Raw genomic sequence first — 24,390 nt, forward strand, 5'->3', positions numbered from 1 at the left:
TAGGCCAATGTGGCCAAACCCCTTGCACGTGCTCGTGCCTGCCCGGGTGGCCTGCGTGTGCAGGGTGCAGCTCGGGGGTGTGCAGATGTGCCACATGTGATCTGGCGGGCGGTCCGTGTGCAGACGCGGCATCCCGTGCAGAGGTCCCGGGCAGACACGTGGAGCCTGGAGCCTCAGGCCCTCACTTGCCCTTCGCGCGTCACCCGGTTCTGAGTCTCAAGATGGGGCTCGAAGCCTCAGCAGGATTGCCGGACAGGCAGAGGGGTCCACGCCTGTGAGAACACGGTATCAGCTCTAAGGGAGCGTCCCTGCCTGGGAGCCCCTCGCGGGGAAGGCCTGCACTGCCGGTATCAGCCGTGCCTCGCGGGCCGGCTCCGGACACATGGGTGCCCTAGGGGTGTGTGCGCTCTGCCCGGCTATCCCCATGCAAGTGGGTTTATCCTCCTGATTTGCCAGAAAAGGCCCGTCAGTCCAGCGCACTTGTGTATCACGCTTGTCATCCCACAGGATTCTCCCAGCTCCTCTGAGGTGATGGGGCTGGAGCCCTTGTTCCAGTTCCCAGATAAAGAAACTGCATCCCAGGAGGTCTGAGTGACCCACTGAAGTGATGCACGTGAGATATTAGCCTCATGCCGCTCCCCCCAAACCGAGCAGCTGCCCCGTAAGGGTGACAGAATCTAAGGGGGGGCTGAGTCAGAGATCCCTGATCGGAGGGGAGGGGGGCACGTGCACAGCACACCGCAGCAGATGGGCGGGAACGCGACTCATGCTCAGCGTTTCCTGAGCTGCATCTGGACTTTCGGGACCGCCTGGATACAGTGGGATAGAAATACGAGTGCACTGTGTTGAGAGCAGTCCTGTGAGATGTGCAGAGCACGTGCAGTCCTTCCAGGAAACTTCCGTGCCTCGTTCATGCTCAGAAACAACCTTGCAAAGTCAGCTGGTGACAAGAGTTGTCCAGTTTTAGGTGGTCACACCAGCAAGTTTTTTCAGTGCCTGTTCTGTGCTCAGCCCTGTGCTGGGTCCCAGGAGGTGCAGAGGTGAGTGCCCTGCCCTCAAGGAGCTCTGAGCCTGAGGGTAAGGGGCCAGGTGCCAAGAAGGACGAAAGCTTTCCTTCACACAGGTCAGGCGTCCAGCCCTGGACTCGTCCCTGTCTCCTGACTCTGGGTCAGGGCTGATTAGAAAATGCAACAGGAAATTCAATTTCATGAAATCATACAAACATTTGTCAAATGCGACTAAGGCATTAAAAGGAAGCAGAAATTATTCTTGCCAAACAGGAGTCAACGTGCAGGCGATGCCCAACGGCAGTCCTCAGCTTAGAGAGGAGATGACAGAAGCTGTAGGCTTCTCCTGGTACAGGTGTGCGGCTTCAGGAGGCCCCTACCCACGGAGCCCCTGTGGAGACCGCCCCCCACCCCTGCTCAGTGGGAACCGCATGCGCCCATCTAATGCTAATCAAGGCAGCGGGTGATCATGGGCTGGGGGAGGTGCACCTGGGCAGCCCCGTGAGGACGAGGACTTCAGCAGCCATGGGGGACAGCAAGCAGGAGCAGAGAGGGAGTTGTGCACCCAGGACCTGGGAAGTCCGAGCACACGCAGGGCAGCCCTGATGTCAGGGGCAGTGAGGGGGAGAGGATGTCTCTTGTGTCCGTCATCCATTCCTCAGTCATTTTTCCAGCATCTCCCTGTCTGCCCAGCTCGGTACAGGGCACTTGGGATGTGTAAAGAGATGAAGGAAACATTTCAGCTGACAGCTGCTCACAGTCTGGTTAGGGAGAAAGATTTAAATTGTAAGTTCAGTCTTCTGCTTTCTAATACTGTGATCTGTGTGTCCTCAGGAATTGGGGAGCCTAAAGAGAAGGGCAGCTAAGACAAGCTTCAGGGATTTGGGGAAGTTTAGCTGAATCCTGGTGATGGCCCCAGCAGCTGAGTGTGTCAAATAAGATGAGTCCCTGCAGGGTCCATGGGTTCCCCGGCTGCAGGGGGAGACCAGCAGCTCAGAGCCCAGCTGGCTGTTTAGGTCAAGGTCGTACGCTGCTCCCTGCAGCTTCCTCCCCTAATCCGAGAGACCGAGGGTGCCTCTCCCCATCCTGGAGATACAGACCCCAGTTCTTCTGTTACCCTGTGTCTTGTTTTCAAGTGACGAGCATCTGGAAGTTTTTATCTGATAAGACTTTGAAGGAGACAGTGATTATATTTAAATCTGAGACTCTTTAATACTTTTAAACAAATTTTAAATTAATAAAACCCTTCCAAATCCAAAGGAATGGTGCAATGATGGTGGGCTGTCTGGCCCTGTGACAGGCCACTGGGTTGCTATTTTAGAGCACAGAGGCTTTTTGGTGCCAGGCTGCTGATACCGTCATAATTGTCCACAGCCATCTCGAGTCCCTGGGCGTGCAGCCCTGCAGCTCTCCAGGTCTGTAAGACCTCTCTGGGGATTGAGGGCAGGAGGGTCTGGCCTTTCAACTTTGCCCAGAATGGATCTTGAGCCCGAGTCAGTCCATCTCCTGGGTGAGCCCCTGGACGCCGTCTCCTCTGGAAATGCTCCACAGACAGCTTCCGACAGCTGCTTCCTGCACGTGTGCTGGAAGAGCCTTCATCTGCCCTGGGCCCGTTGAGTGATGTCAGAAGGAAAGACCCCTAGTCCCACGGGAAGGACCCTGCAGGATGTTCCCAAGTGGCAGAGGAAAGACCAGGCCTGATCGCCTGGTCTGCTGCCATCTTACCTAGCGAGGAAACCAGCCTTGCAGTTAGGAAGGGGAAAGAGGGGACCAAGAGGACGGGGGACCAGAACCCAGGTTAGGAGAGGAGACCCCCAAGACATGCCTTGGCCCCTGGAAGAGCCAATGCCTCAGGCCACAGGCATTACATCCCAGGCTGATGGCCAAAGGGCAGAGCTGGGAAAACCCAGGGATCTGGAGCCCCAGGAAATTCCAGTCTTGATTTGCAAAAAGGGGAAAGAGAATAATCTGGAAATTACCATCAGGAAGACCAGCTGTGGATCCTTGGCCAAATTTTAGAATGGATTTGTAAGCCAGTGGCTCCGTAGTGTTTTGAAATGAATGCAAAGACCGTTAAGAGCTGGAGTGGCTTCTGTTAGTGCTGGCTGCCTGCTGAGGTGGTGAGCTCCCTGTCAAGCTGAGAAACCAAGATAAAGCTGCATGCATTTGCCAGAAAGCTTGCAGAAGGGATCCATCCATCCCTCTAGGAGTCTATAACCCCATGGGCCCTGGGGGAAGGTGTAGAGGAAGGAAGAAGACCATGGAAGCTGATGCCAGCGGTGACGGACGGAGCCGCAGAGGAGCCCCACCCGCGATGGGCCCTCCTACAGCACACTCCATAAATCTCCCCAACACCAGACGTTTACAGAAGGAAGCAGTTTTATTAGGCTGATCTCGTCACCCTAATAAAAGGCTTGGCCACTCACCCAGGACGGAAATAGATCGTTTTTCCTTTAAATCACACACCGTGGTCCGGCAGGACCAGCTCTCAGCTACATTTGAAACAGGCCAATGTGGAGGAGGGGAGAGCCTCTTGGCTCCCAGACCAACAGCCCCAGCCACCCCTGCCTCTTCAGCCTGTGCCCTTTGCACCAGCCCTCCTGGGGTTGTAGACTGGATAGCTCAGGTTACTGGCTATTCTATAAGGTTTTCGGCTGTTGAAGATTTACAGTTTTCATCTTTCCTGAGAGTTTTGCATTTGAACTAAGTCTTATGTCTTTCCTAAGAGTTTGTGTCCGTGATTCAATCAAAACTAAAAGGTGCTCGTCCATAGTGGTACAAGGAGTGGCGATACCGAAAATCTGCAAACCCTGGCTGAGCCCCCTTTGCCCTGAGCGGTGGACTCCTGCCCCTGCCAGCTCTGGGGCGGGCGGTCAGGGCTGTCCGGGGGCCTGCCCCAGGAGGCCAGGCCAGGCCAGCACAGCCAGGGTCTCCGCCACGCTGTCCTGGGCTGTTTGCATGTGGACTTCTGGGGGCAGGACTCGTTTCTGGTTCATCGAGGTCTCCCTAAGCCCAGCCCCAGGTCCTCAGGCTGTGCCTGGAGCCCAGTGCCCGACTCCTGGGCCTTGTTCGCAGACCACTGAACAGAAGGGACCAGTCCTCTGATGTGGCATGAGCAGTGGAGTACAGCACGCCCTTAGCCCCCGTGCGCCCCCTGCACCACCCTGCCCGCCAGCTTCCAGCACCGCAGACGGGGAGGGACCCCTCTCCCCAGAAAGGCTGCGGGCTCGCTTCTGGGTCTTTCCTGGCCAGCCCCGTCTAAACTCCCAAACACCCCTTCCTCAGGCTCTGCTCTAGACTTAATGAAAACACGTCTTCTACCGAGAGCACCTAAGCAGCTAGTGAAAGATAATCCACCCTCTAACAACGCATTCGCCTCAGAAGGGCTCCTGGAGCAGGCTCCCACCCCTGCTGTGGTCCCTCTGGTGATGGACGTGCAGGCAAAGGAGCCATGGGGGCATCGGGGGAGGGGGCCAGCGCTCAGTGCCCTCTAGGTGGTCTCCCTGTGCACGGGGCCAGCGGCGGCCACCTCCACCTGCCCCGCAGCCCTGCCTCACCAGTGCCAAGAACTGCTGGCACCTGGGGTTCTCGTTCCGTTACTGCCAGGCAAGAGGAAGCACTGCCTGGCTGTGTGGCCTCAGATGAATCATTTAACCTCTCTGAAACTCGGTCTTTGAGCAGATGTCTGAAAAAAATACGTGTGGAATTGAGTCTTGCGCCTTGGAACTGGAACTTTGCACTTTGAGACTTACTTCATAATAAATCAAGTAAGGTTTTCTTCAAATCCTTTCCTAACTCCACTGCAAACTGACCCACCCCCTCAGCTGGTCACTCCCTCCTGTGGGCCCTCAGAACAGACTGTCCTTGCCTCTGTCGGATCATTCCTCATGGCTGCCTGCTCTGTGACTCACCTGTAGGCCCGGCTTGACTGTGAGATCCGACTCTTTGACTCCTCCTCCCCAGATGTGCTTTATGCAGGAATTTATGAGTGAGAAGAGCTACTGTGTCCTTAGTCCTTATTGGCTGCCAAGCGCCCTGTCAAGGATTCCAAATGCTAATTCTCACGGCAAAGCTATTGACAGCTGAGGCCCCTTCAGCAGAAAGAGAGAGAGGCACTTCCCCAAGGTCACACAGCTAGAAGCTTTGGAATTCGAGCTAGAACTCAGGAATGTCTGACCCCAGAGTTCCTGCTCTAACCCCCGGCCGGGGATTCTCAGCGTGGCCCTGTTGACCATCTGGGCTGGCTCCACCTTTGCTGCTGGGTATCGCAAGTGTTCAGCATCCGCCCTGCTTCCACCCACCCGAGGGCGCAGCAACCCCACCCCCGCCCCAGCTGTGACAGCAGAAACTTGCCTAGGCATTGCCGAACATTGCCCGGAGGTCTAAAGCTCCCAATTTGGGAACCGCTGCCCGAGACTACGCTGCTTCCCGTGGTGGGGATGTGGCCAGACCCCGGCTGGGGACAAGGGCTGGCTGGAACTCCGAGTCTGGGGAGATATGGTCGCAATCCAGGAGGCATTCCCTCGACTGGCAAGGCTGCAGGGTGGGTCAGAGGGCAGCTGAGAGTCGAGCTGGCAGCGTCCGATGGTGGGCGCCACACCTGGGTGAGTGCAGGTGCAGGTGGTTCTCCGGGAGGCCATGGACTTGGCCTTAGGCCTTTGGAGGCCCACCAAGCCTGCGTGCTCACTTCGGCACATAGCACCAGGAGAGTCAGCCAAGGGGCTGCCTTGGTGCCGATGGTCCATCTGTGCAAGGCCACCAGGCACACCCTGGTCATATCTGGTGGGAGCCCGGGTGGCCTCGTAGGAGAGGAGGCCGTGAGTCAGGGAGCTGGTGCCAGGCCTGCAGTGTGGGACCCGGCTCTTCCCCAGAATGCCCTGTTTGTTTTCCAGCTAGGCTTGCAAGCCTGGCTGCTTCTGTCAAAGCTTTGGCCCTTGTTTTGGCCCCACCCTTCCAGATTTTTTCCAAACTCAAAACGTCTGGGCTCCCCCAGCTGGGAAAACCTTGTGACATACTGAGGTTTGCCTTGGTGGCCTTGGCTTGCCCTCACAGCCAGCCCACTCCACACAGGGCACACTGTCCTAGGTGGAACTCTCCCCAGCCCCCAGCAGACCCCACTCAGGAAAGGGCCTCTCCCTGGGAGCTCAAGCCTGCAGCCACTGCAGGGGTAAGATGGCCCAAGGTGAGCCCGGTGCTTCCAAATCCAGAAACCCTGGTGGAATTCCCAAGCCCCACATGGGGTGAGTCAGGTCTCCCTCAGCTGAACCCCAGGCATCCGGGGTGACCCAGCCCTTCTCAGTACATTGCTAAGGCTTCTGGTCATCTGCAGAGCCAGACATTTATCTTCAAAGGCCTCTCCATGAAGCAAAGAAGCCTGGTCTGCAGTTGCATCGGAAGCAGAATCCAGGGGCTTCCAGGAAGCAGATGGGTATTTTCTCCTCTGTCCAACCCACCTCCCTGGTGGAAGTCCCAGCCCTGCCTCTGACCTGCTGTGTGACCTTGGGCAACTCTCTTTCCCTCTCTGAACCTCAGGTGCTTAGTTGTCTAGTGCAGACAATGAATATCTGTCCCACTGGTCCCATACAAATGGGTGACTGGATGAGAAAGGATTCCACAAAGAATGGAACACATCCCAAGTGCGGGGAATGTTGGCGGTGAGTCTCTGAGGCCCTGACCGGGATCCTGGCCCCGCCAGATTGTCAGACTCTGCCAGGCGGAGGCACACAGAGTAAGAGGGAGAAAGCTAATCAGAAAGTGCAACATGAAACACAGCGAAGTCCATCAGACTCACCCAAGACCAGCTTACTTATAGCTGTAAAAACATTCTGTCTGAACAGTTAGTTCTACCTATGGAATATTAGGGCTTCTTAACCCTTACAGAAGATCAACTTTACTCTTTAAAGTGACAGCTTGGAAATGAGAAAAGGAAGCTTAGCTTATTAAGGTTTCCAATCTCACCCCCTCCACCACCACCAAAAAAATTAGTGCATGGGTGCTCTGCCTGTGTGTCTAGTTGTGGCTCTGAATGTCCCCAGGCCAGAGTCACATTTTTCTGTTGGTACCGTTGCTTCGGGGGCAAGGAGAAATTGAGTGCCTTGGTCCCCAAGTGGTGGGGGAAACCTCAAATCTCACCAACCAGCTGGGCCGAAGGAGGGCTCAGTGGGAGAGAGGTGACCTTACCAACGTGTGCTTTTACAGCCCAAAGCTGGGATGCAAAGCTGGATGCTCCTGCTTTGGGATGGCCCGTGGTCACCAAGGTGGCCCAGGAAGGTGGCCCTTGCCTGCTTTCACCCCGCTCCTCAGCCCCTCACTGTCCCTTGTCACTTCTCACCCTCTTCTGAGTGCTTGCTGTTGGTCTTCCCGAAGTACCCACTAGTTGTGTGGGCAGTTGTGGAGGGGGCCAGGATGCAGGGGCAGCCCAGAGACTGAGTGGACCCAGTCCTTGGAAATGACCTTGAAGACTTCCCCCTGGGGAGCCCGAGTATTGCAGCATCTGCTGCCCCTGCAACTGAAGACAAGCTCCTGTGCTTAAGGTGTTGTCCAGCCTCACTAAGCCACCCTGCTCCTCTCACTCAGGGCTCCAGCCCCATCAGCTTTCAGTTCCTTAAAACCAAAGGCTCTGAACTCTCTCCAGCCTCAGGGCCTCTGTACAAGCTGTCCTTCCCCTCCAGGCATCTGGGTAAGCATCACTTGCTCAGAGCGCTTTTCCTGACCCCCATCTCAATCTGAACTAACTCTCACCATGGCATTTATCACAGTTTGCAAGTGTTACATTTATTTGTGTATTTGTTTGGTATCTACAAGCTCCCTGAGAGCAGGGATGGTATCCCCAGCAACAATCGAATGTCTGGCACAAAACAGTGCATTTCTCCTGAAGAAACGAAGAGGGAAAGCCACCCAGACCCCGCAGAGGAGTGTCGAAAGGGGAGAAGCGTAGGGGCAGCGCCTGAGGGAGTGTCAGAAGGAAGGGACGGAGACAAGAGGTTTCCTGGAGAGTCTGAAGCCCAAAGGGGAACAGAGCTTTGGTCTTGGGTTTGGAGTTTGCTTCTAGAACATTCCTTTTCCCCCAAGATCCCATCCTTGGAATCAGCTTGACCCATTTTGTGCTAAGAATAGAATGGAGCGAGAAGGTCCTCAGCTCATTCAAAGGCCGAGTCCTGGCTGGAAGTTGGGCTGGTAAAGGTGCCCGAGGGGGCTGGCAGTTGCTTCAGGGTTGTGGGGCCTGGGGCGGCTTCCTGGCGAGGGGCAGCTGGGGGGCACGAGCTGATGTGTGTCCCTTCCCCAATGTCAGGATGGGGTTCTGCTGGGAGCCGTTGGCGCCTATGACTGGAATGGAGCTGTACTCAAGGAGACCAGCGGCGGGAAGGTCATTCCTCTCCGTGAGTCCTACCTGAAGGAGTTCCCTGAGGAGCTCAAGAACCACGGCGCGTACCTAGGTAAGAGCCAGAGCCGAGGGATGGCTGGCAGTCTCCAGGGCTTGGGTGGTTGTGGTCCAGCGAGCGTGCTGGTGCAGTCTGGCCCCATTGTGCCAAAGCCAGGGCCTACACTGGGTCCCCAGGGCAGGAAAAGATTTGAATCTGCCAAGAAGGGCCAGACAAAGAGGGGAGCTGTGGGAAGTGCCGGGCGGGTCAGGACACTGAAGCAGATCTGTGTGCTGGAGCGGAGGGGAGGGGCAGGTGGGGGCAGGTGGCAGTGGGACACCTCGGATGCCAGGTTCTGGGGGCTGAGCTGCTTCATGTGGGCAGTAGGGAGATAGTGATGTATCTGTACGAAATGCCTGCAGGAGCAGCAGGCTGAACATTCTTCCCATCCCCCCGGGCCCAGCAGAGGCTTCCTTGTCCTCCCAGGAGGCCCTGGTGGGATGGAGCCAGGCTCCAGCCATCTTGCCTCCACCCTAGTTACCGCCTTGGGTGGAGTCCTGAGGGAGGGCCTTTCCCCTCCTCCTCCTCCTTGGGGTCACCAGTGAGGGCAGTGTCTGGGGTCTCTGGAAGGTTCCTCCCGATGCTCCCTGAGGGAGAGGGGAGTTTGGAGCAAGGAGACTGGGAGGTCAGGCTCACCGCCTCCATGCTGAGGAAGCTGATGGACTTCTGGCCACGGGACCTCTGGTCAGGCTGTCAGGGCGGCTGTCCAGCTTTCAGGGTGGCCCCGCCTGCTGGTCAGAGAGCCACATGGGAACTGAAACCACAGCCAGCAGACAGCTGGGAAGCAGGAAGCTCTCAGCGCTGCTTGGGGCTGTGAGAGTCGGCCCACGCCTGCCCCCAAGACCCTCCCACGACCACCGTCCCTCCTCCTGAGGAAGCCCAAGGCCCAGGGCCAGCTGAGAACATTTTCAGAAGTGCCACTGAGGGCTCGACTCAGAAGAAAGCTTTCCTCCACCTCCACAAGGCTAACCCCGCCCCACCCTCACATATTTATTTTTTTAAATTTTTTCTCAGGACTTGTTTTTTGAAGTCTAGTCGATTTACAATGTTGTGTTAGTTTCTGGTGTACAGCATAGTGATTCAGTTACATATATAGAGATTCTCTTCCTATTTTTTTCATTATAGGTCATTACAACATATTGGATATAGTTCCCTGTGCTGTACAGCAGGACCTTGTTGTGTATCTTATATATGGCAGTTAGTGTCTGCAAATCCCGAACTCCCACTTTATCCTCCCCATCCCCTTTCTCCCTGGTAACCGTGAGTGAACTTATTTACAGAACTGAGGCAGGCTGACAGACATAGAAAACAAATTTATGGTTACCTCATCCATTTATGGTTGCGCAGGACAGGGCCATGGCAGCCCCACCCCCGCCCCGCAATGTGGCATCCTGGTCTTACCTCCCTTTCAAGCCCCGTTTCCCAGAGCACACTTCCAAGAGTCAAAGACGTTGCGTCTGGGACCAGAGTAGCCCACCCTACTGCACCCACACTTCCTGCCACGGAATCAGCTCTTCTGTGCACCCTGCAGCTACTCTGGAAGCAACTGGCAGGGCCCAAGAGACAGCGTTACCCACATACACGCAGGCACGCACACGTGGCAGGAGACACCCGTTCCCCAGAAACCACCCAGGAACTGCCAACACAGCCTGACACCCATCTAAACACTGGGATCCAGTTTCCAAATTGTCTGGCAGAAAGTGGGTCTCTCAGCTTTGCACACCTGCCGGGGCCCTGCCTTCAGGAAAGCTGCCTGAAGACACTGCAGTCACTTCCTAGAGCCGGGTGGGTGGCTTGAAATTCACAGTGATCAGGCACAGATCTTGAGAACACAGGTTGGTGGCCTTTCCCAAAGAGCCCCTGGGTTTCCACGCCTTTCTCTTTCAAGTGCTGTTTGTGTGGACTGAGAAAAGCCTGGGCGCTCCCTCCTCTGAGTCTGCGAAGCTTTGGGACTACAGGAATCCCTGAGACCTTTGCCCCTGCACAGTCAGCACCTCAGTTTTCAGTGGACCGCTTGGCAGGGGTTCTGGGAATGAGAGGACACTGATTGGTCCCCAGGGAGACTGTTAGTGGGGATCAAAATCAAAGCCTGCTCGATGTAAGAAGAGTGTCTGGGGCCCCCTCCTCCTCCTCTCTCCTGTGCTCACCTTTGAGGTGGGTGAGGTGGGTGATGTGTAGGTTTCAGGTCAGCCATGCCTCACAGTGGCCCACCTGGCTTCCTTGCAGGGGGTGGCACAGGGAGTTCTCCCCACCCTCCACTGCCCCCTCCCAAGCCAGGCTTCGTCCAGGCCTCCAGGCCTCCCCGGCTGAGCTCAAGTATCACTGCCCGGCTTTGCCGCATCTGCTGGGCCTGCTCTGAACGCACCCCCTTCGCCAGCCACCCTCCACGCAGCTGAGCCGCACACCAGGCCTGGCGAGGTCAGCCAAGGCCACGGGGCCAGAGACCAGCCTGTTTCCCCCTGTGGCAGGGTACACGGTCACGTCGGTCGTGTCCTCCGGGCAGGGGCGGGTGTACGTGGCCGGAGCCCCCCGGTTCAACCACACAGGCAAAGCCATCCTGTTCACCATGCACAACAACCGGAGTCTCACCATCCACCAGGCCCTGCGGGGCGAGCAGGTAATGCAGGGGAGGCTGGGGGTGGGCAGAAGTGGGGGGCCGATGGGAAAGGCTGGCTAGAGGGGACTGCGGCTCAGCTCCTCCCTTTCAGGACTGTCCACAGACCCATAAACATCCTTGCTGATTGGGGGTTGTCTACCTCCTTCACACCCGCCTTAGAGCTGATGTCCACTCCCCAGAAAGCCAGGCCCTGGTCCTGCTGCAGCAAGGAGAGCCCAGAATCGCTTGTCCCCTACTTCATGGGGCCTTTGTCTGCATGCATTCGCCCGAATGCTACCTCTGAAGCAGGAAAAACGGATGTGGGCTGTGAGAAGGGCCGTGTCCCAGGCTTTGGTTGAGCCCCTGGGACGTGCCCCGCCAAGTGTGGGTCCTTGGCTTCGCGCAGGAAAGAATTCAAGAGTGAGCCACAGTTGAGTGAAGGTAGATTTATTCAGAGAGACACGTTGAAAGGCAAGAGAAAGGCCACGAGGTGTGGGGGTTGGGTGCTACATTCAAAGTAGGTACACACCCCATAGACAGAATGTAGGCCGTCTCCAAATGGAGAGACAGGGAGAGGCGGCGAGACACCATGTTGCCAGTTTTTGTGGGCTCAGCGGCTTCACGTGCTAATAAGTGGAAGGACCAGTCTAAGTACCTGGGGAAGGGGCTGGGATTCCCAGGAAGTTGGCCATTTCTCACCCTTTGACCTTTCGTGGCTAGTCTTGGGACTGCCATGGTGTCTGTGGGTGTGTTATTCACCATGCTAATGTGTTACAATGAACGTATAAGGAAGCTCAAGTTCTACTAGAAGTTAGATCTCCCACCATCCTGAGCCAAGGCCTACTGGGGGTTGAATCTTCCGCCATTTTGATGTTAACTGTTGTATCATTCCTTGAATGGCTGGCCTGCCCCCTTCCTGTCTCACCTCCAACCGCCAGCCCCTCTCTGGTCATGTCTAGAGTTCAGGGCCAGAGGCAGCATCCAGGTTATAGCCACTCCCCCCCCCCCCCCCGCTGGGACTTCCAGCCCCCGAGGTGTCCTGAGGAGGCACTCCTGTTCCTCAAGCCACCTTTCTGCTGCCAGAGGTTAAAGTGCAGCCACCCACCCCGAAGCCCTGGGTTCACCGAGATGCTAACGTCCTTCCTTTCCTGGGATGGGACTGTGTGGCTGCCAGTATCACCGCCTGCCTGAGACGTGTGGGCAACCAGATGGTGCTGCCAAGGTCCCGTGCTGGACAGTCATGAGTGCAAGCTGGAGAGCTATGATAGCGTCAGTGCTGGTGAGAAAAATCAGACAACAGGATTCTGCTGCCAGTCATCCCAATCGCCCTGGAAAACTGGCCCTGAGAAGCAGCGTAGCTTTTCCAGTGTTAGAGGTAGATTCATGGCTGGGCCAAGTTCAGAATCCAGGACTCTTGGTGGGGCTCTCAACATGATGCCGAACCTTGGCCCCCAACAATCCCCAAACCAGGCCTTCACCCCTCCGGCCTGGCAGCATCCATGGCACCCTCGGCCTGACCCCTGGCCTGGCCAGCCCTTGGTTCTCCGGAGCCTGGGAGCAGCCCTGTCTCCTGTGTCTTCTCTTGGCTTTGGCCTGTCAGCCCGAGGACCGGCTCTTCACTGGGTGTAACCTAAACCCCTCCAGCTGTAGGATGCCATCCTTCCACCATTCCTCTTCACGCCCCGAAGGCACTGAGAGAGCCCGCCCACACTCCACCCAAGGCCAGCTCCTCTGGGAATCCAAGGCTAGACCTTGAGAGCTGGAGGGAATTCACTGGCGAATTTATGACATTTTTACTGCCCAGTTCCGCCTCCAGCATCCGAAACCACAGTGCTGAAGGCAGCTGAGTTAAGTGGATTCCAAATCACCGTGACCCGCAGAGCTGAGGCCACGTACTTAGACAACATCTCCCGCCCCCTCCCTCTTTGCTGTCTGCCTCTTGGTTACTTTACGCAGGCACATCTCTGCCCCCAACCCCACCGTGTTTATGAGTTCCTTTTTCTCTCTTCTGTATTTTTATCATTCTCCTCAGCTTAGAGCTTTTAATGCTTGCAGATAGATTTCTTCTGAAAACACCCTAAGCCAGGAGATGGCCCAGGGAGAGGGAGTCCTGGGCTCAGGTGTCAGGCAGCTCAGAGTTCCAAACGGCCTGGCTGTGACCAGCCTTCTGATCTCGGGCAAGGGGCTCGACTGCTCTGAGCTTCACTGCCTTCTTGTGAAATAAGAACAATGATGTCTCCTGAGGCAGCTGGGGGCTCACACAAGCTTGTCCGAGGCTGTGGAGCATCTCACACAGAGACTGTCCTTGGGGAGGGCTCCTTTCCTTTCCTAAGCGACCTTCTGCTCCTGTGAACATCCACTGAGTGCCTCCTGTGTGCTGGACATCCAGGCCTGGAGGGGACACACAGGGGCAGCACGCAGGGTCCTGAGATGCCCCGTGGGGGGAGCAGGTGCTGGAGGAGGAGCACAGGGCTGGAGGAGCGTGGAAGAGGCCCAGGTTGCAGGGAGTGGGGTGGGGAAGGGCAGGGGCGGCTTCCAACAGGAAGTGACCTGAAGGCAGTTGTTACCTGGGGTGGGGAGGAGAGGGGTGCAGGCAAGAAAAAAGTTTGTGCAGGGGAAAGCTGCCACCCAGCCAGAGCCTGGGGCTTTTGGATAAGAAAAGTCACTCAGGTGTGTCAGCAGCAGGTGTGGGAGCCAGAGGGTGGAAGACAGAGGCTGGGGAGGGAGGGTCAGACTGAAGAGTTTGGACATTTTCCCCAGAAGCAAGGGAGCGGTGTGGTCAGCAGCTGGAGGCCACTCCAACCCCCAACAGGGGTCAGTTGGAGGGGCCAGCCTGGAGACAGTGGGGTGCCCTTTGGAAGGTGCCTCACCCAGGAAAGAAGCCTCGGAGGAGGGAGCAGATGGATCCACGAGGTGGACTTGCTGGGGTACTGCGGGTGGGACAGGAGGAGGGTGCAGCCAGGAGGACCTCTGGTTTCTGACTGATGTTGCAGACGGTGCCTCAATTAAGTGGAGATCGTGGTGCCCAAGGTGGGAGAGGGACCCAGTGAGTGCTCAGATTCTGAAAAGAAAGTATGTCATCATCCAAGGTGCTAATCCCAGAGTATCTGCAACATAAAACAAAAATTGAAACGAGCTCAGTGTCCAACAACAGAGGGTTGATCAGACACGTCTGGCATATGCACAATCGGGAATATGATAGAATCACCAACGATCATGTTGTAGAAAAAAATACAATACGTCATGGAGAAAATGCTCATGGTCCATTGTTTTATTTTTTAAAAAATCAGTATGTAAACTACATACCCAGTATGAAAATAAAACCATGAACACACACACACACGCGCACACACACCCCCTAGAGAAAACAGCCCAGAAGAAATGACGCTGAAACACTCATGGTGCAGGTGGATGCTTGGACCACGGATGACTTTCGTTTTCTTTTTCGTTTATCGTTTTTATTTTGCTCACTCCTTTGCCATTGTATAACTTACAGACAGAATAAATGGCCATCACTAACAGTAAATCATGGAGAGCCGAGTAGGGGCAGGATGGATCACAGAGGGAGGGAAGAGGGAGACCCTTCTCCTGTGTTCACCAAAATTTCCGAGGCAAAGGCTGCCCTGGGTTTGCTCCAGCGGCCCAGCCCCACGCCCCTCCCGCCCCTGTGCCGCAGATAGGCTCTTACTACGGGAGTGAGATCACCTCAGTTGATGTGGACGGCGACGGGGTGACGGATGTCCTGCTGGTGGGCGCACCCATGTACTTCAGCGAGGGCGTGGAGCGCGGCAGGGTGTACGTCTACAATCTGAGACAGGTACCAAGTGCCGGGCGGGCGGGCAGCCTTCCCGGGGCACCCGCCGCCCCGGCCTTGACCAGGCGTCCGCGGGAAGCTGAGGGGCAAGGGAGAATAGGAACCTCCTCTGTGGCTGGGCTTCTGTAGCAGGAGAGGAACAGGGAGGGGGTGCTGCAGGCCAGAGGGGTCACAACCCCGAGAGCCCTTGCCAAGAGCAGGTCCCCCCACCTTTTCCTGCCCCTGGTTTTGCAGGACTGGTTTGTTTACAACGGAACGCTGAAGGATTCCCACAGTTACCAGAACGCCCGATTCGGCTCCTCTGTCGCCTCGGTCCGGGACCTCAACCAGGACTCCTACAATGACGTGGTGGTGGGAGCCCCTCTGGAGGACCACCACAGAGGAGTCATCTACATCTTCCATGGCTTCCAAGGCGGCATCCTCAAGACGCCAAAGCAGGTAACACTCACCCTGGTAGACGGGTGGGGCTGGGACTGGGAGCCCCAGTAACTCAACTGTGTCCACGCACAGGAAAGGGTTCCCGTCTACCCTGGCTCTGCTTGCCTCAAGTTGAAATTTTGAAATGGGTGCCTTTGTCTTCAGGACCTTCCTGAGAAGAGGGAACCCTCTGACACTGCTGGTGGGACTGTAGTTTGGTGCAGCCACTATGGAAAACAATATGGAGATTCCTTTAAACTGAAAACACACTTACCCTCTGTGATCCAGCAGTCCCACTCCTGGGCATATATCCGGAGGGAACTCTAATTTGACAAGTACATGCACCCCAATGTTCACAGCAGCACTATTTACAAGAGCCAAGACATGGAAGCAACCTAAATGCCCATCAGGTGATGACTGGATGAAGAATTTGTGGTATACATATAATGAAATACTACTCAGCCATAAAAAAGAATGAGATAATGCCATTTGCAGCAACATGGTTGGACTTCGAGATTATCATACTGAATAATGTAATCCAGAAAGAGAAAAAAAATACCATATGATATCACTTATATGTGAAATCAGAAAAAAATGACACAAATGAAATTACAAAACAGAAACAGACTCACAGACATAAAAAGCAAACTTACGGTTACCAGGAAGAAAGGCAGGGAGGAATAAATTGGGAGTTTGGGATTTGCAGATAAAAACTACAATATATAAAACAGATAAACAGGGTCCTACTGTACAGCACAGGCAACCATATTCAACATCTTGTAGTAACCTATAATAAAAACAAATATGAAAAAGAATATATATATATTTGTGTGTATAACTGTATCACCATACTGTATACCAGACTAACACAACATTGTAAATCAACTATATTGAATTAAAAAGGAATACCTTCCCATCACCCCTTTAGATACCCTCTCCCCCACTGACTCTATCTCCCCAACAGTAACAACGAAGTCCCGAGGACCCAAGCCTGAATTGGCGCCCCATAGAGAGCGCCTAGTTGAGCTTCCTCGTCCCTGGCTGGAGACCTTGCTCTCCCCAAAAGTGACCCGCCCTGAGTCCCATCCCCTCATGGTCATCGTTTTCCCCTCCCTCTTTTGTCAGTAAGGTGTTCTAACATCCCACAGTCCAAGATGCTGATGGGTTACCTGCCAGGTGATGTGTATTTACACTCAGTGGGCAACTGCTTGTTTAAGTGAAGCATAGTTGATGTACAACATTGTATAAGTTACAGGTATGCAACATAGTGATTCACAGTTTTAAAGGTTATACTCTATTTAATTTCTATAAAATATTGGCTATCTTCCCCGTACTGTACAATGTATCCTCAAAGCTTATTTATCTTATGCATAGTAGTTTGTACCTCTCAATCCCCTGCCCCCGTCTTGCCCCTTCTCCCTTCCCTCTTCAGTGGGGAACTCTGATGGCACACTGTTCAGTCCAGAGAATGACGTGGTGGTAGGAATCTCAGGCACCATAATAGACCAGGAGAGGAGAGAGCGCTTTGGGCTGGGGACGCTTCCTGATGGTTTCAGACAGGCTTTCTCCAGGGTTCCGAGTAGTGTTCACCCCTCAGGGTGGCCCTGCCCCATCCCGTGCTAACGGGGCCCATGCTCATCTCTCTCCTTCCACTCCCTGTAGAGAATCGCCGCCTCCAAGCTGGCTCCAGGCCTCCAGTACTTTGGCTGCAGCATCCACGGGCAGCTGGACCTCGACGAGGACGGGCTGGTGGACCTGGCGGTGGGCGCCCTCGGCAACGCTGTGATTTTGTGGTTAGTTCCCCCACTTTTCTTAAACCTCTTGGGCTCTCCTGAGGGTCATGCCGGATGCAAGGTTTCAAAGACACGCTTTGGAATCTTTGTCTCTTGTCTTCCATCACTGTTGGCCCAACTCACCCAACTCTCGTCCAGTCACGAGTACAGATTTCCTTTTGGCAGAATCAGTGTGAGTTATTTCGAGAATCCTTCTTCTCAGTGGACTCTTAGATGCTCTCCTCTGAGTTCTGGCTACTTGGGCACATCTTAGCTTTTCAAGCTGCATCAATGAGGGGCAGGCTAAGGGCATTCTTATCAGTGGGAGCATCGCCTTCCCCCCTAGTGTGAGAGAAGATTGCTTTCCTCCAAACCCCTTTTCAGTCCTGGTTTCCCTTTTCAGGGCCTCCTTTCTGCACCACCCACCAGGTATTTGTCATGCATTTGCACTTGGGGGGTCTCTGTTTAGCAACAGTTTCCAGCTTAAAAAAAAAAGTCTGACTACTTCACCATGTGATGTGTTGGCTACTTTTTGAGCCAAAATTTTTTTTAATTTCAGCTAATTTTATACACGCTGATGAGATATTTTTCCTTATAAATACAATAATTTGAAGAAAACTTATAAAACTTTCTTTAAGTTATTGCAAAGAAAAAATTGCTCAGGGTTTCATCACCTTAACATTACCACTGTTAACATTTTGGCGTATTTCCTACAACCCTTTTCCCACCTGCATGTCATTTCATATAAACACGATCACAGTCTTCATACAACTTTAAACAGAGATAGCCTAGGACTTCCCCAGCGGGAGCCTTTATGTTCTTGGTCCTCAAGACCATCACAGTCCAGTGGGGAAGTGTCTTAGTCCAGGTTCCCTACGAAACAGAGCCTGAGGCTACAGCTTCAGTGCCAGCGCAGGGAGGCAAGGGTCCCGGGAAAGCGGGGGAGGAGGAGAGCGGGAGGAGGGGCTGTTACTGGACACGCTGCGGCCTCACCGTCTGAGCAGCTCCTTGCTCCAGCCTCTCCAGAGAGGCAGAATACTCCTCTGCTTCCTGCAGGGGCCCCTCCGGGGGGTCAGGGAGCAGCGGCCCCTCGGGGGAGGGACAGGGAGCAGTGTGTCTTCCGGCTCCTCATATCCCCCACGTGCTACTGTTGCCAAAAAACTGACCTCTGTGCTCCGATAACTGAATTGAGAGTCGGAGGCAGATTCTGGGAGGATGGAAAAGAGCAGCTTCATTGCTTTGCAGGCAAAGGGAGTCACCACAGGCTCATGTCTTAAAAACTGTGAGCCCACCTTGGGTAAGGGGCCTGGAGTTTTACAGAAGAGTGGGAACAGGAGGGTGACAGTCAGGTGTGAGCAGGGCTACATTCCTTCCATCTTGATGGGAACTTCCTGTTGTGGAGGAACTGAGGAAGGTCTGCCCGTTTTCTTGAGTTCAGTCCATGACCTTCTTTCAAGACCTCTAGGGTGAGAAAGGATGAAGTTGTTCCTAAGAAAAGAGTGCCCAGGAAGGGGCGTGTCCATCACAAGGTCAGTTTGGCTGGAGGGGCCGGCCTGAGCAGCTCAGCAGCCGTCTCCGTAGCTTTCTACTCACCATGGCCACCGCGTGCCTCCAAGCGGGGCCTCCTGGCCCTCCGGGCAGCTCTGGGAAGCAGGGCCTTGCGGGTCCAGCCTCACTGTTGCAGTGGCACCACGACCTGTCTGCTCTTTGAAGCTCTGCTCCACTTGTAGGGGCAGCAACCTGGGCGAAAAAGTCTATTTTCTGCCCAAAGGGTGAATAAAAAATGAAGCCATTGGTTTACTCTCTTCCCACCTGAAAGGGGATGACTGCATTAATGCATGCGCTTTACCTATTCTTACCTGTTTTAGTAAACGTTCAACCTCTGTGCTTTTTGTTTCAAGCAAGCCAATGAAAATAAGAGCCACGACATCATACAACTAGCAGGCTGTAGAAATAAGCAGTTCTGTGTTGAAGCGACGATGCACGGTACTGATACATACACCCATGGGAGCAAGCGAGACAAGCACTGTTCGTCTTAAGCCAAGCTGGGTGAATTCCGGCAGCATCGCCTGGTGGCACAGGCTGAAAGAAATGACTAGAACTTGAAGGGAATGTGAAGTCTGCAGGCCAGGGGTTATAGATGAGGGATGTCAGATCTGTATGCGGAAGCAGGACAGGTGAACAAGACGCAGGGTCGGGTAGACATGGCCTCTCGGGTCTGCAGGGCGACGCGTAAACCGAGTCCTTTGCAGGAGACAAGATGTGCACACGTGTCAGAAGAGTCCGTCTCCCGGAAGGATTCGGTCAAGCCCCAGCTGGTGAGGTCTAACCTGAATGCTGCCCGAGTGAGCAGCGCTCACACTGGGGCTGGAGCCCTCTGGGAGGGCTTTACAGCCAGACTCGCTCCCAAACACAGCTGCCATTGGGGTCACCAGGGAGCTGTTAAAACGCGCGTTGTCCAGGCTTCACCCAGACCATGTAAAGCAGAATTTCGAGGGGAGCGGCCCAGGCGGCGGTAATTTTTAAAGACTCCCCAGGTGTTTGTTTCCAAAGGCCGGTTAAGTTTGAGAACCACTGACATAAGCTATTATGTTTACACAGCAACCTACACTGTCAGAGGGTGTTCTCACTTACCTGCTTTGACTCTCACAGTTCCCCATCAGAGAGGCCCTGTGACCTGCCCAAGGTCCCGTGAGAAACCAGTGGAGCCAAGATTCAGATCCACCCTTCCTGCTCCTCAGCACAGAGGAGGCACCATCCCCCTTATGCCAAGAAGAGCAGCGTATTATTAGCGCAGAGAATCACACGAAAAACTGAAGCATCTAAAATCACACTGCACTTCTTTTTATGTAAATGCGTGGTTTGGAGAGGAGGATTTTCCTTCCCTAACTCTGACTTAGACAGGAGAACGTAAATCTGCATTTCCTTGGCAGCCTGAGTGGGGCAGGAGCGTGGGTGGGAAATCTCCGGAATCACCTGGGGAATTTTATTGCCCGTGCTCTCCCAAGCGTGGTCCAGGGACCGGCGGCACCAGCCACACCGAGAACTCGATAGGAATTCAGGATCTGTATTTTAACCAGGTCTCCAAGAGACGTGCAAATGTATTAAAATCTGAGAAGCACTGCTTTCAGATATGTTGATGCCCACTCTGATTTGATTGGAGCTGGAGAGCAGTTTGGGCATCGGAGTTTTCTGAAGCTCTCCGGATTGCTCTAATGCACACGTGGGATTGATGTGATGAGAAGGCAGGACGTCAGGTGGTCTGCAGCAAGTGCAGCCCCGAGGGAACTAAGAAGGGCTGGCTGCAGGGGCTGTAGGTTGCCGAGCCGAGCTGAGCCGGCTCTTCACCCACCTGTGCACTTTTTTGCCCAGCCTCCTGCCCTGCCCCATCTCACCCTCCAGTGCTGGTTTTGCGGGTCACAGTGCATCTGGCGCTCCACCTTGCATCCCGCCCACCCTAGCGTCTGTCCCTTCTTCCCCAGGTCCCGCCCTGTGGTTCAGATCAACGCCAGCCTCCGCTTTGAGCCTTCCAAGATCAACATCTTTCACAGGGATTGCAAACGCAGCGGCAGAGACGCCACCTGCCTGGCCGCCTTCCTCTGCTTCACACCCGTCTTCCTGGCACCCCACTTCCAAACGGCAACAGTGGGTAAATCAGACCCCTCCCCACTTGCCTGACTCAGTCTGCCCCAGGAACTTTGCAGTCGCTCTGTTTCTAAATCTAGGCTTTTGCTGAAATGGGTTTAAGTGCCAGGTCGCACCTGGAGCTGCTTTGATGACTCCTGGGTAGCCATTCAGTGCTCTAACTCCAAGGGGCAGAGAGGGGCTCTGACTCCAGGCAGTGTGGTGCGGTGACCAACACAGGAGAGGCTGGGGAAGAAGGAGACAGAGACAAAGTTTGGATCAGAACAGGGACTGAGAAGCAGTGGAGCAAACTGGGATGTGGAAGCCATGAAGTCAGATGCAGAGCAAGAGTCAGACCCTGGAGAGGAGCTGGGAGCCAGAGGATCGGTGGTATTTGAAGGGGAGGAGACTGCGGGCCTTAAACCCCAGAGCAGTCTTAGGTTTAAGGAGCTGGTGGGCAGGGCCTGGCCAGCCCTCCCGGAGGATCTGACCCAGACCTGACGGGGTCCCAGAGGTGTTGGGAGAGGTAGAGAGCTGTGTGGTGCTCCATGAGGGGCTCAAACAGGGCATCACCCTGACCCCTCATCCTGTCTCCTCTCCTCTTCCACTCTGTTCACTTTCCCCTCCATTTCTTCCCGTTCTTCTCCGTTTGCTATCAGCTCCATCTTTGTTTCTCCTTCTTCTGCCTCCCTCTTCTCTTGAGGTCCTTCCTTTACCCTTTTTCACTGCATCACTCACTCTCTGTGTGAGAGTTTTGTGCCGACACTGAGCCTTATGAGGGGAAAGGAGTAACTCTTCCCTGGCCAGCCTGGAGGGCTCCCTGGAGGAGGCTGACTTTCCAGAGGCTATCTTTAAAGAGTGGCAAACAGTCTTTCGATGGAAACATGGCTCCACCTTTATAGTCTTGCCCTCTCCTTCCTCCAGGCATCAGGTATAACGCCACCATGGATGAGAGGCGGTACACGCCGCGGGCCCACCTGGATGAGGGCGGGGACCGATACACCAACAGGGCTGCCCTGCTCTTCTCCGGCCAGGAACACTGTGAGCGGATCACCTTCCATGTCCTGGTGAGCCTGGTGTCCAGCAGCCCCACCAGCAGAGCCCAGGCCCCTTCAGGAAGGAGATACAGAGGTGGAAGAGGTTCCTCCCCAGGAGAGGCAGAGAGCTTAGCGGGTGCCGGGCTGGTTCTGAGCCCCCAGCAGACCTCAGTGTCCTGGACTTTGGCTACCCCACATTCATGCCCCAGGGCAAAGGCCTCTGGGACAGGCTACTTACCATGTCACTGTCCCCTCCTCCGAAATCCCCTCTTTGCCAGCTCTCAGAAACCCACTTTTTCTTTAGCAGAAGGTGAAGGCCAAGGAGGGCATGGGTTCAGTGACGTCTGGCAGAGAGGACAGGTGTCAGTCAGCCAGCAGGGGCCATCGCTCGGGAAAAAGGGATAAGCTGGCATCGGCTGAAAATGAAGACCAAGTAAAGCAGAGCAGGGCATGGCCAAGCTCGAGGGAGAAACAGAGAGGCCAGCCTGGTGGAGAGGGAGACCAGTGGCGGCCTGGAGGCTTCGTCTGGAGACTCCAGACACACTGACCACAGCTCCAGCCTCCAGGAGACACAGGCAGGGGGCACTCAGAGCCCACTGGACCCCAGTATTCAATGAGCCAAGGTCAGAAAAGCAAGAAGTCATGGTGTCTGTTAATATGTTGCCCTCTGATGTGTTTATGTGCTGGTTCTCAAACTGTGGTCCTGGGACCAACAGCATCCTCATTGCCCAGGAACGTGTTAGAAATGCACATTGTCGAGCTCCAATCCAGACCTACTGAGTCAGAAGCTCTGGGCGTGGGGCTCAGTGCTCTAACAGGCTCCCCCCAGGTTCTGATACAAGCTCAAGTTCCAGAGCCACTGCCTTCACACAAAGAAGCCGCTGAGATTTGGTACCTTGGGGGGGATTTTTTAGGCAGCTCTACACATAGGACCAACCTGAATCACCCCTATTTTCTTCACATTTGTTCATTCATTGACTTACCACTTTTCTCAAGCCTCATCACAGCGCCTGGGCTCCTGAGGGAGGAAGGCTGACACATAATTTGGACGCCACATGAGAAGTGGCCAGATAGGTCTGAACAGAGGGTGGGGATGGGGAGCTGCCTGGCTTCCTGGAGGCTGGGGTGCTGAGGGGATGGGCTCCCCACCTTGAAGGGCGATCCAGGCAGTGGGTTGGTGTGCGCTGAGCCAAGGGCGCTTTCCAGGAGGCGCTCTCCAGCTAGGACACATCGGGGAACCTCCACTCACCTACAGATGCTAAAAGCTCCACAGATTCATGGGAAGGGCTGGCGGAACAGCTGCCCTCTGGCTTAGGGAGGTGGACGTTCTTGCTCAGTCGTCCTGGCCCAGACACAGATGTCCCCTCTGCCCTCACACGTCCTCACCTCCTCCCACACAGGACACTGCTGACTACATAAAGCCAGTGACCTTCTCGGTTGAGTATTCCCTGGAGGACCCTGACTACGGCCCCATGCTGGACGACGGCTGGCCCACCACCCTCAGAGTCTCGGTACGTCCTGGCACATGGCGCGGCACGTACCCTACCCCTACCCCTCACCTCCAGCCGGAAGCCCAGGCCAGAGTGTACCAGGCACAGAGGAGTTCTTCCTCTGCGACACCTTCCTACCTCCTGCCCTGCAGCCCCGGCGGGCTCCTCCCCTCCTCCCTGGGGACCCACGCAGAACAGTTTCTTCAGGGTAAGGACCTGGTCTTCTCCTGGGCAAGGTTGCCCATAACCTCAGTGAAGAGTGAGCACAGAGTGGGTCCTGAGAATCACAGGACTGGAAGGGACCTTAGTTCTTGATCTCCCACCTCCGTCCTTTACAGACAGGGCACTGGAGGCCAGAGAGTGATTCAGCCACTAGAGCCTACTCCGTGCATCTTGAATGATCGAATGATTGACAGTCCTCCCAGCCAAATCCAGGTGTTCCAAAAATAAGTGGTTTTAGCCTCATCATTGTCTCTATACCACCCTATCCCCCCAAATCAAATCTTCTAATCACTGACTCCAGGGGCATCCAAATTTTCTGGTGTCTGCTACTCAGATGCTCCCTGCCTCTGCAACTCCATATAAATCCCAGGCAGAGAAAACGTCACCCGTTCTGTCTGAGCTGTGTGAGGAGAGCAGGCAGAATAAACCCTGGGAATTTGGCAAACAACTTGAAAATACACCACACTGCTCTTAAGACCATGACGTGTGAGGTCCAGCCTCTGAGCAATGTCTCTGAGAATTACGTGGAATCCAGGCAGCCGACAATTTCAGAACTACTTGTGTGCTTGCTTGTATTTCTCTGACATAAAAGCCCCGTATAGTCAAAGCAAGGCTTCTGAAATCCCCCTCTGCTCTCATCACCCCCGTCAACCCCCTCGGCTCGTCCAGCATCTTTCCCCCAGACCTCCCACATCCAACCGCTCACCCCTCAACCTTCACCCCGTCCCTCTTCTCCTGGTTCTGCTTCACAAATGCATAAGCGAGGCTGACTTAGAATGCAGGTCAAGAGAGGGGAGAGACGGCGGTCTGGAAAAGCTGGAATCCTCATTTGTGAGCCAGGAGATGGGAAAGCTGGATCCACTGAGTCTTAATATGTTTTCCCATCACAGTAATCACAAAGCCACAATAGCAAGTGAATGAGTGCATGTCACTCATTCGATAAGCATATGGAAGCCCAGGATGCAGACTAATGCACAGGGTACTCTGCTC

General features: G+C 54.8%; 1 protein-coding gene across 1 annotated transcript in view; it reads left to right on the top strand.

Annotated features, from left to right (window-relative positions):
* The window catches only part of ITGA11 (integrin subunit alpha 11), a 111,469-nt gene that overhangs the window by 68,986 nt on the left and 18,093 nt on the right, over positions 1-24,390 (top strand). Inside the window, exons 11-18 of the mRNA XM_064480790.1 lie at positions 8,299-8,443; positions 10,897-11,045; positions 14,701-14,841; positions 15,073-15,276; positions 16,918-17,048; positions 20,510-20,676; positions 21,576-21,718; positions 23,089-23,199. Of these exons, the coding sequence (XP_064336860.1) occupies positions 8,299-8,443; positions 10,897-11,045; positions 14,701-14,841; positions 15,073-15,276; positions 16,918-17,048; positions 20,510-20,676; positions 21,576-21,718; positions 23,089-23,199 (1,191 nt within the window). The remainder of the gene's footprint in view (positions 1-8,298; positions 8,444-10,896; positions 11,046-14,700; positions 14,842-15,072; positions 15,277-16,917; positions 17,049-20,509; positions 20,677-21,575; positions 21,719-23,088; positions 23,200-24,390) is intronic.

The sequence above is a fragment of the Camelus dromedarius genome, chromosome 29, assembly GCF_036321535.1.
Source record: "Camelus dromedarius isolate mCamDro1 chromosome 29, mCamDro1.pat, whole genome shotgun sequence".
In the NCBI taxonomy this organism is placed as follows: domain Eukaryota; kingdom Metazoa; phylum Chordata; class Mammalia; order Artiodactyla; family Camelidae; genus Camelus; species Camelus dromedarius.